The 12,578-nt window shown below is 34.7% G+C and overlaps 1 protein-coding gene across 1 annotated transcript in view; it reads right to left on the reverse strand.

The window, feature by feature from the left end:
* Positions 1-744: 744 nt before the first annotated feature.
* Positions 745-12,578, reverse strand: part of SLC40A1 (solute carrier family 40 member 1) — a gene marked incomplete in the record, with an annotated part of 32,391 nt that continues 20,557 nt past the window's right edge. Inside the window, 5 exon segments of the mRNA XM_072418814.1 lie at positions 745-2,498; positions 5,997-6,650; positions 7,681-7,923; positions 11,183-11,309; positions 11,862-11,977. Coding sequence (XP_072274915.1) covers positions 2,182-2,498; positions 5,997-6,650; positions 7,681-7,923; positions 11,183-11,309; positions 11,862-11,977 — 1,457 coding nt within the window.

Below are 12,578 nucleotides of genomic sequence, written 5' to 3' on the forward strand. Positions count from 1 at the left end.
TGTTTGTGATTAGCTCACAGTGAGGATTTTATACAGTAACTGACACCACGCTGTCTAATATTATGTTGAGACAAACATCTGTCCTAATTGCATTTAATAAAATAATGTACCGTTCCCGACTTACATACAAATTCAACTTAGGAACAAATCTAGAGTCCCTATCTTGTATGTAACCCGGGGACTACCTGTAATCAGTGGGAAAGAGAGCTAATTCCTTATAGTAGACCCTGCAAAAATGCATCTCTTCAGACAACTATTTGTTACTGTCAGGTATCAGCTCCTCCAGGCGTAATCCTGGGGGGGATTTATACTACTCTACAAGAAATGACACCACACTCCAAGTAGTCTACTAGTTAAGTTTATTAATAGTGGCTGCTCTCACTCCACCTTTTAATTATTTACCAGCCAGAAGGTGATGCTCTATAATAATATAAGAGTCCTGGAAGTTTCTTCCTTTCAACTGTTGTGCAAACAATAGATCTGTATGATGAAGAAACACACATTCTACCTCCTCTTAACTTCTAGATGAAAACATTCTGCTATGAATAATTAAGTTATTGGCTTGGATTTCCTGTTACAATGCCCAACAAAATTTTCATAGATAATTGCATAAATACACCCTGAAATGTTTATATGAATAGTTATACAAAGGATAAAAATATATATTTATAAATGTGTAAACAAGTAGTAAAATTGACCAAAACCTTTATATTTTCCTTTAATATACTAGCTACGATCACACAATTCAAACTTGCATAACATCCTTTATTTTAGGGTTAGCCTTACAATTGTATAAAATAAATGAGTAGAAACATGACAGAAGTTCGTGAACTTTAGTGGATGATAAAATGGAGAAATAAAGTTAATATTCAGGCTGCAAATTGTGAGATGATTTCCATCTGCTGGTGCCATTAATGGTTGCACGGTTCACTTAAAAAACAGACAAAATGAAAATCAAACAATGACATATGATAATGTAATAATGAAAGTATAGGCATGACAACTATTATCCAGAATCCTGGAACCCTATGGACTTCAATAATACAGTATTTGTAAATGAATAAAGTAATGACAACTTAGTGGTATTATCCTGCTTGGGAACCATGAATTGGGAAAGGGAATTACCAGAGAAGAAGAAATCTGTATTGATTCCTAAGTCGTACACTCATTATGTGTTTTTGCATAATGCAGAGCATACTTTTACATTCCTTTTTGGTGTTTAGGTGCATTTGGTGCCATACTAAAGCTTTACTGTTAGTCTTAGCTATTCCTGAATATTTGGACAAACCCAGTAATTAAATTCCTATAGAAAAAATATGTAAATATGTCTTTAAGGCTATTCTAAAAAGGTTTTATTTTGAAACTCTATATCTTTCTACTAGTTACCACATATATTCTATAGCTACTACAGAAAACACTATTGTTAATACAAAGCATGACTACTCACTAGCTAACTGGGGCTTTAACTACATGGGTGATTTTATTTGCCTGGTTTCCCCACTTTATGCTGGCCATACACTTAAAAGTTAACTATCAATTATTTGCTGATTTTAAATTAATTGATCAAACTTCCCAGTTAGTACAATAGGATTTTAAAAAATACGCTTTTTGTCCTTTATCTATGAGCTGAGGTTACACAAAATCATTTCTAGAAGGCAACTGTATCGAAAGGCAAACATCTTGTAAAAAATACAAGAGATTGTAGGGCACTGGAAGTAAGATGTATGATTGAACATAAAGTAAAAATAGATAAAACAACCTCTTAATTCTGTATATAATTCCAGTTCAGTCACTGGGGGTGATTATTCAGAGATATGGCATAACTAAACCACACAACAACTTGGGAATTTAATTTCAGCTCATCCTGACAGTAAACTGATGTTCGTAATCCTGCCAGTGGATTGAAAAGATCGTCCCGTTTTCCCCACTGATGATTTGCTGAGCATGATGCTGATTTTCTACAGGATGATTGTAATCACCGGTAAGAAACACTGTCACGTGACCTTGAAATTGTCATATGTGGGTAGTGAAGACTAAACGTTTCCCATGTCTAAAGCCTAACTTATTTTCATAGTTTTGACTTTCCATGACTAATGATTGCCAGTTATTTCCGTGGCAGAAATACAAGGCCAAAACCATGGTAGCATAGCCCTAAAGTATACCATGCATACATATGGCTCCCTAAACAACAGAAGTCTCCCTTTGTTCTTCACCTGGTTCTATTTTTGGTTCAGGGCTAGAACAGAGAAATAGCTGTTTTCCTAGATTTTTAAAAGCAAATCGAAAATACATCAAGTGTCCCATGGCAACAAAGGACACAGAAATAAGAACAAGTAAACCAAAAGCCTCTGGATTGGGTCCCAAAATGACCATAATGAAATGCAGAAGATCAAGCAGATAATTCATGGAATTCTGGACGCCATTGATGACTCCTCTTTCAGATTCAACCACATTTTCTTGAAGGAGCTGCGTTACTGTTAGATCAAATGACCAAAGCCCTGGAAAAAAAATGATATAATCCTTAAAATATTAAAAAAACAAACTTATAAACAAATCACGGGAATGATTTGGAAACAAAGGTATTTATTATTGGGTAATAACAACGCGTTGCAGCAACTCACAGTGCATTCATTTATAATGGCACCTCAACACATTAGATACCAAAATCCCCACACTGCAGCACACCGCAACCACTAAGGTGCAGGTCTGATATGAAATGTGCATTGGTAGGACATTGTAAATTAGTGCACCCTATTCAGCAAAAGTATGATAACGTACTTACTGTAATATAAATCAATGAAATAGCTGGATCTGAGGGGGCTCTTAGAGCAGCATTTAAAATCCCTCTTGGTATTTAATAATGTATTTATTGTAACATAGCAAGAATTCTCTAAAATGTACTCTATAAAGATCTAAGACTGTGGCAGAGTGATGACTTTACATGAAACAAAACTCCCACAAATAATCTTTAGTAAACCACAGTAGGTAAAAGTGGATTGTGCTATTTTTTTGTTTTCCACTATTTTTGTTCATGTTTTATCTCTCTGCATTGTGCACATCCTGTAGACTCTTTATATGAACTTCCTGAGGACATGAACACCCAGTAACAGCAATTTTTCGTCTGTCTGTTTCCCAAAATTGTGCTATAAATTTGCACAAATAGAGGCATTTTTCTGGTGATCGGGGTTTTATACAGTAGTACATCTCCGCATGTCAACAAAGACAGCTAAGAACTGAGGTGCCCAATGTCCTTACATGTTATAAGGGATTTTTTTTCCTTCCCCTAGAATACGTCTATGGGTTTTAATTTTTCTTACTATGTTTATTATTTTCTTAGTGGTTGATGGACTTGTCTTTTTTTCAACCTGACTATGTATCTTTGTAAATTACCACCTACATCATATCAAAAAGGTACCAGAGCCTTTTTTCTTATTTTGGGGTAAATGTTTCAGGTACAATATAATTAAGCTAAAGCTTACACAAGTGATACTAATAACATAATAAATCCTTATTTACTATTAACAATAGCTGCTTACCAGAAGTACTCATATTGCCAGGCATTGTTGTATAATATCTCTTCCTGGCTTTAAACCTTTTTTTGTCTCAATTTCCTTATTGCTGACTTTAAGAAAACTGTGCATGCTACATTGTCACTCCATGATGCTCCATGGTCCATTTTTTCCATTTTCCTACAGTGTTGACTTATACAGTGTTTACAATATACATACAGTTTAGATTTGTTAGAACTGGCCACAGATATTAGGTCTCACTTCTATTCATGGACACGCTCTCCACCCAAGTTACACATACATAAACTTGTATGCGTCTAATACTTAAATGGGCATATTATACTGTACATTAACCAGTAACTGCTGTTCTCTGCCTGATTTCAGGTAAACTATAGCCAATGGCTAGGAAAATGCACTGCATCACATTCTCATTGCCAAGGTACATCAGGGTGCCATCCAGAATGAATACCTCTACACCACATCACCATGTGTTCCTGCTAAGATGTGACAACAATTCTGCTAACTTTTGCTTTGTCAATTATACCATTAAAAGTTTTTTGTATATCTGTTTAATAGAAAAAAATACCTGATCGTACCAGAAATCTAGAGCTGTCCTGTGTACTGTACATATTTCCTGTGTTACCTCAAAGTATGTAAATAGACAAGAATGATAATTATTACACCAGAACAACTACTGCAGGTACAGAGGGAATTTAACTGCCTATTACTTTACCTACCTCCTACATATATGTAAAAATAAAACACAAAGTTAGGATTGGTTTGCCAATGTTGAGGGTAGTTTGGTTACAATTTCATGTGTCTAGCTAGTAGATTTAGAAAAATTTGCTTTTTAATCTCCATAATGCAATAGGCTTAGGTGTATTTATGTGGAAATAGAAAATGACTAGCTATGTTTAATTATTCAAACAGGAGAGTTAGTCCTGTGTGGACAATTAGTATTGGATATAAATTGTAAAACAGGTAGCAGGCAGTCATTGAAAGAACCTGGTTTTACAGAGCGCATAGATGTTCAGTTTGAAGTATAGCTGGGGTCAAAAGACTGGATAATATCTGATTCTTTAAATCACGGGATGGATTTGAATCTGTGGCCTGTAATCAGCAGAAAATATTTTATTTGACAGTCTTTATAAGTTATAACTGTCTGTGTGTGACTTCAGAAGACACAAACTGCTACTGAGCACCTTCGTGTTTCATGAGATTGGCACTTATGGGCAGATACACCGTATACACTGCTGGCTGGCAGTGGCCAATTCTTAAATGTAAAATGTATAGTTTTGTTCCATCAATGGGCCCAATGTATTAAAGCTAAGTAAGATATATTTATATTTTATATTACTACCAACCAACAGGAGAAGGAATTCTCTGAACTGTCACAATCTGGGTTTGCTACATTGTGTTATCTGTTTGTTTTTTTTTAAACCTGGAGTAGAGCCTCCTACATATATTCTATCCAACAATGGTTGCTGCCCACATTCTGAACTATGAATTGTATCACTATACAAAATACTTGCCTTTGTATCCTAGCCTGGTTTCTCATTATTTTAAACTATGTTCACACTTAATGCACAGAATGTTAAATTGATTATGTGAACTAAATACACATTGGGATAACATTTAGATAGGGATAATTGATCAGTTAAATCAACAATAGAAAAAAATATATAAGCAATAAAATCTCTGTTTATAATTTTATGTATAGGTTGTGTAAATATTCTACTTGTGTGTGTCAAATTTCTGACAACCTAGAGCCATGAAACTTTAGTAAGTATACATGAATGGTTACTTTACAGTTGCCACTACCATGTTGGTAAAAATGATTGAGAATTTAGAGGTGATTTTGATGGGTGGTTTATGCCGTTGGTCAACCATCAGATACTGTTTGCAGTGTCTAGAAATCAGCTGCAGTTTTATGCTGTAACCTTTCCACTTCACAATGTTCTGTTATAACTAATTCTGAAGAAGAAGAAACACAGACACACTATCTCTCTTCAGAAAGAAAATAAGTCATTCTCAATTTATTCTCAAATATTAACGTGCAACTATTCCCTAAACATACATATATATATATATATATATATATATATAAATATATATATATATGTAATAAATTCAGAAAGTATCCTGGGTGATGGCCATATTGAAAAGTGTCAAATTATTGGTCAAAGGCATTTAAAAGCTTCACCCCTGAGGTCCTGTACACTTTTCCATCAACAAAAAATGTCTGCTCAAGATGTAAAAGACTAAATGATTCTCTACAACATATATACTGTTATATAACAGTAAAGGGTTAGTAAAGGGTCGATAACCTAAAAGTATTTATTTAAGGCAAAGATACCATTATTATATTTAGTTGATCTTTCACTTTTTTGAAAGACTACCAGGGCATATCTTCACAGTTGAAAACTTGTGTATTACGACTAGCCCAATGTCGGTTAATTTTCAAAATTATATTTCATTTCTACTTACCAACTCTGGCAGCAATAACACCAGAAAAAAGTAGACAGACTGAAATAAGTGGTATGGATTCCTCTTCAGGTCCAATAATAGTCAAGTTTGAGTTATTCAGTAGATTGGACATTTCGGTCGTAAGGAAATCATGAGGAGAGACTGTAGATAGAGATTCTTCCTCAAGGAAATGAGGGCCAATGTCTTGAAATGGAGAAACAGAGAGATCCAAAGGACTTCCAGGCATGAAGACAGATACGACACAAAGAATGAGGCTGCATAGCTGTGCTATTCCTGAAATTAATCCAGTACGAACTAGGCCACATTTTTGTCTCAGCCAGGTGAAAGCTATGGTTCCCATGATTCCAGAAATGGCAGATGCTCCCATGAGAAGGCTAAGAACAAACCCACTTAATCCCTGTGTATAAGCATAACCAGTAGTAATGCAGTCAAACCCAAGGACTGTCATGTAGAGGAAAGCCAGACCCATGCCAGCCCAGAAGACAGACTGGTTGTAGTAAGCAATCCACCCGTTTTTGAAGGTGCGGAATGGTTCTTTGATTTTCTCACCGCAGCTAGGCTCTTTTGGAATTTCAGCAGTGACAATAGCTTTCTCTGTCACAAGGCAAACATGTTCGGGTGGTTTTTCATTGTTGTTTAAGTTGGCATCTATGACTGGAAAAATAACATCACAATATTAAATGTATATAAAATACCATACCTAAAAAAGAGAAATCTAATAGTAAACAAAGTTTAAAGCTAAACATATAAGTGAATTTATGAAAAATGTTTAACAGAGAGGGGACACACAATGTCATGTACATATACCCAAAAATTAATTTTACATACTGCCATTCTGACTTTACTTTAAATAGAAATAAACAAACCAATTAATTCATCAAAAATAGGATGTATGTGAATCAGTCTGACTTGATCAAGCACATGCATTGGTGACATCAACGCTAAAAGACATGACATGGGGCCCTAAATGTGTGTGTTTTTTGCATTTCTTTTCTAGAATGTATTAAGTATGGAATAATTATAACGTGTTTTCATACAGTGAGAAGCAGATCAGTGTAAAAAGTCAGAAATAAGCAACCAAACAGGATCCTTTTTTTGCTGATCTGACTTTGTTAAGGTCATCTAGTAAACCTTTTTGGTTCCTAAAGGTTTATACCTGCAGCTAATAAATATTTATAGATGTGAAAAAGTTTTGGGGTAAACAATCTAAATTGACAGTGCAACGGCCATTTTTAACATGCATTCCCCAGCTAGGATTGGAATGCTCTCATAACTTATTAGGACCAAGAAAACATTTTCACAATTTGCTTATGGTCACTTAATAATCCACCAATACCCTGACAAACAAATTGAGCAGGTGTCAGGTGTATTTACCCTTTTGTAAAGGTCTCCCAACCTAAACGAATGCTATGTGAAACTTTGGCACCAGGTAGACGAATTACAATGCTTGTGGTATGATGTACATTGCTTATGCCCACTGTTGACCAAAAGGATCAAAAGCCAGAAAATGTTACAAGTTTCTCTGAAGCATATTATGAACATTAGCATTAAATACAACTGACGCCTTATGCAGTATATAACTAATGGATGAGGTTTCACATGGCTAGAGTTGTAAAAATCTACCCTTTTATTCTGACTTTCCCAAAGCTGACAATTTCACTATAATACTTTGCAAAATCCATACCTTGTATGTTCAGCTGCTTCAGTTCTTGATCATCAACTTTCTTGCCAGCTTTGATAGCCAAGGCTGGTGTCTTTTGGTAGACCTTCCACAGCAGCATATATTCTACACACATTGACATCAAGTTCCATCCAGCAATGAAGCCACAGCCCATTACAGGAGAACCAAAGGTCATAATCTGTCCAACAGCCATAGGAGCCAATATATTTGTAAGCTGGTCTATTCGTCTTACTGTTGCATTCATATCTGCAAATAAACATAATACTTTGTAAGTAACATTAAATGCAAAAGTATGTAAATAGCTGGTTATGATACTTAAGCAACATGCTCAGAGACTACTTCCTGTTTTTAATCTTGACAAATTAGTTTTAAACTAGATTTACACCAACAAGTAAAAACATTCTCATTATTATTATTATTATTATTATTAATAATAATAATAATAATAATAATAAACAGGAGTTATATAGCGCCAACATATTACGCAGCGCTGTACATTAAATAGGGTTTGCAAATGACAGACCGATACATACAGTGATACAGAAGGAGAGGACCCCGCCCCGAAGAGCTTACAATCTAGTATAACTCATTAAAGCAAAGTAACAGTAGTGTTCTAGCCACATATGATTAAAAAAAACCCTTTTAAGATAACAGTCTGATGAATTCAATGTCCACTGAAAGCTTTATGTTGTATTACTTTAATTTTGACAATTATATTGATGGTAAGCAATAAATCAGAACAAAAGGTGAGAGCAATACATATGACTTGAAATCAATAATTTATACAGCAGTAAGGGCAGAGCTTTCACACCAGTGCAAAGTCCAAATCTTAGGTTTATAGAGTTGGTGTTCAGGTAGTCGGTAAGTCTTTTATAGACAAGGTATAGACAAAGAAGTTTGGAAACATGGGAGAAGGGAGATAGGACAGTAGCTAGAAAGTAAGAAGTATTTACTTTCTTTTTTACAGGTAACATGGTTATTATGGCTTTTGAAATTGTTAGCCGGGTCACTGTACCAAAATACAGAAGAAACTTCTCAAATGACAAAGGATTATACATCCAGTAAGCGTGCCGTACATTTAAAAAAAAATACATTTACATCTAAATGCTAGAAATCATACAAATGTATAATTGATGTTAAATAGTTTAAGGCAGAAATTTACAATACAATAAATGGGCTTGTGAGTGAATGTACTGTATATATACAGATTAGGACTGGTTAAACCCCAACTAAACCAAAATGTAAACAAAGCAGTTAAGTTAAAAAAGTGAAACCATTAACAGAAGCAAAGCTGTGGACAGAATAACTTTTTCATGGGCGAAATGTGCTTGCAGACTTCATTACAACTACTTCCGAAAGAACCACAAATACCAGAAAACATTTCCCAACAAGGACAAATATATTATACAAATGTAAAAATTGGTTAAAATATTTAAAAAAAATTAAGTTAAAGATTGTTATCTAATTATAAAAAGGTGATCTTTTATTTAATTTTTAAGAGCCCATCAAATGTCAAAATAAAATAATGGCAAATTAACCTATTACCCTCAGGACTTCAATAGACAAGAAGACATCAGCTGGTTTATCAGTTATAAGTAATTTTCTTAATCAATACAGAAGGAAACTATTATTTTAAGTAGCGAGTAAGGCAGAATAATTGTGAAATGCCGACCTATACTGAGGTTGCCATTACTGACATCAGAACATGTCAGTTACCCTGCTGGGTCTGGCTTCAATGATTTATGGGTCACAGACCTCAAACAAGTATCCAACCAGTAAAGTAAGAAATCCTACTAGGATTTTCTGGGTCAATGATGTGGAAAATATTGAAGCCAATGAACCAGCATGGCATCCCAGGCAAGCATTATCAGAAGAGGGGAGCAATTAGCAAATAATGATGTACAATTTCTAAGTAATAGTGTGTAACATTTTAATCCATTGCATTGATTTTTCTGAGGTCCAAAAGGAACATTCTCCCCTGTGTGACAAAAAAAACATTCTTCCCTGTGGGACAAAATTGGGGGTTTCAGGTATTGTCTTAATTTGCATCATATCTACTACTTTTGCAGAGGATGCATTTCAATGACTTCTTCCACACAGTTTTGTTTCCTATTAACCTTTCCCTTTTCCCGTACTGTCTCTCTAAAACATTTTGCCAATTCTAATTTCTTGGCTAATGTCTGAATCATGTGCAGTTGTTTTCAACTGCAGGAAAGGAATGATCAAAAATGCATCCTGTAAGTCTAGATTTGCATACCTAATATCCCAAAATATCTGCAGTGGCAGGCAAGCAGAAAAAACATGTTAGAGAGACATTGGATATGCTCTCCTTCAGAAAACAAGCAACTGTAGGTCATCTGTCTCTGAACCTTTAACTTTACAACCTAATTTTAGTATAAAAATAACAACTCCAGGTAAAGAAATGACAATTAAAATACCAAAATAAAACTTTTTTTTTCAGCTAGGTCCTGCAGACTGAATGCAGCAACAGCGCATATTAGTCTGCTGACATTATGTTAGAATGGCAGGAAAATAAAGCTGCGTACACACGTGCAATTCTTGGACGGATCCACGGACGATGAACGACCTGGGCTGTACACACGCCAGATTCTCGCCAGATATCTGGCCGATGCCGATTATCGGGCGAGAAAAATTTGACGTGTGTACACACCTTAACAAGGCCATCTCTGTTATCTCCCTACCTGTAAGCAAGTCTGACAGCACAGCAGCAAAGCCCTGACCAGTCTGTTAAGTGACACAATTATTGCCAGTGCTGGTAAATCCCAGGAGCCAAATGGCTATGAGATTTTTCTTCTCTACTCCTTCTGGGAATACATAATGACTTGGATATCAACAAAGATCCCTGTTCTCTAAGCCAAACAAAAAATTATGTTTAAATGGAAACTGCAGAGCCCCCTCCCCCCCATCCTTTGTGAATTGGATGATGGCAATTATTGCAGCCCTCCTGCTTAATCCGTTATTTGCATAAGTAAAGGTTGCTCTGCATAATACAAAAAATTGATTTTTGTACCAACCCTTCAGAACGACCTCTCTAATGGGACCCCTATCTTGAGGTTTAGGCAATCACCATTCATTTAGAATAATAGTTGCCCACTGAATGAACAGAATACAATGACACACTTAGATGTATTGGAAATCTATATTCATATAGGTATTTTAGTCATGTGTCATGACAACGCTTTACTGATGACTAGTGATGTGCTATATTCCACTATAGTCCTCTAAAGCTGTATATCAGAAATTGACTGCTGGTATTTCACTACCTTTCTCTAATATTTGTACTTTTATAATAAAAGAACAAATTAGCAAAATCTTTAAAACAAACAAAACTGTTCTAGAATCACATAATTGATCTCTTTTTTTGGGGTGAATACAGTATGTAGAAAACATCAAATTATTTACTTTATTTAATTATTTAGGTGATGTAACTGTGCATGAAAACAACATTATTACGCCACCAAATTAATAAAAAAAAGAAAATTACCTGCCAGTTTGCTTCTATCATCTCCAGCAACAACGACAATCCAGTCCCTCTGGATGGTAATGCCCATAGCTGTGCTAGCCAGATTTGCAATGTTTGCAATTGTGATGACAAGGATATAGCACAGTGTCTACATAGTAAGAAAAAAGAATTTAATATATATTTGACATATGTTAACAATGATGTATTTACATAAAACCATAGTTAGCATCATCACCTTTCATTAAAGCAGTAACCTAGTGAGGCTGATTCAAAAATCTTCATTTAATAAAAAGCTAATTCCTGTTTATTCATCTCATCTGCTTATGCCTGGATGTTAAAGAAGAACAGAGCTACAACTTAGGCCAAAATCAGTATAGTATATAGACAATTTAACCTCCTATGCACAGGTCAGGTATATATATTTACTCTAAACTAATTAGACAAGTTGCTAGTTCAGGAATACACAACTTTTTTCTAAATGTATTAGAAATGTATTGGTAATTGGAAATCATATTTCTTAGGGTTGCAGGTAAGACAGGTATGAATAGTCGTCTCTCTGCAACAATCTGGCATGCCTTCCCCTGAGTCACAGCTAGTGAACTCCCATACCCAAGGAGAGAAAGCCTTGCCATACATCAATGTACTAAAAAGCATATTTCTCTTTATAAAAAAACAAATGTAAAGAATAATAAAAACTAACCAACAGCCATCCATGATACATATTCAACAGATCATTCTTGTACAAGAAGACCACCATCAAGATGATGCCGCAGATAATAACGGAGACATTCTGCACAACTAGTGAAGTCCGTGCCACTATAAAAGATGGAGAAAAGTTAGGCTGGTTAAAATACTTTGATATTTATACTTTTTATTTATACTTGAAATAAAAATATTGTATTTATAAATAAAATTTTATTTATAAATATTTTATTTTATTTATAAATATTTTAATGTATTTATTTATAATAGTTTATTTATTTATAAATACAATTTGGTGTTTAATCTTCTTATATTTTTGATGTCCCTGTTTTCTCCTATCTACACCCTTAACCTGTTAATACATTTTATGAAATAAAACCTATATGTTTTTGTCTATAGCTTTTTACCCAGTAATACGATCACTGGATCTTTCTGCTTTTCTATGCAATGTAGGCAGATAATGGTTGGTGAAAGGGGCTGGTAGAATAAGCTGTGGCAACACCAACATTTAATGTTGAAACTCTATGACTAAAAGAACCGAAATCGAATAAAGGAATGGGCCATAGAAAGTATGACTAAGAAGGAATGGGCTAAATGAAACTAATGTCCTCCAGCCAGGAATATAACTGGGATCTAATAAATCTGATGCAACATCTAATGAAATCTAAAGCTGCGTACACACTTCCAATTTTTGTGGTTGGAAAGGATCTTTCAC

This window comes from Pyxicephalus adspersus, chromosome 7 (genome assembly GCF_032062135.1).
Source record: "Pyxicephalus adspersus chromosome 7, UCB_Pads_2.0, whole genome shotgun sequence".
Lineage (NCBI taxonomy): Eukaryota > Metazoa > Chordata > Amphibia > Anura > Pyxicephalidae > Pyxicephalus > Pyxicephalus adspersus.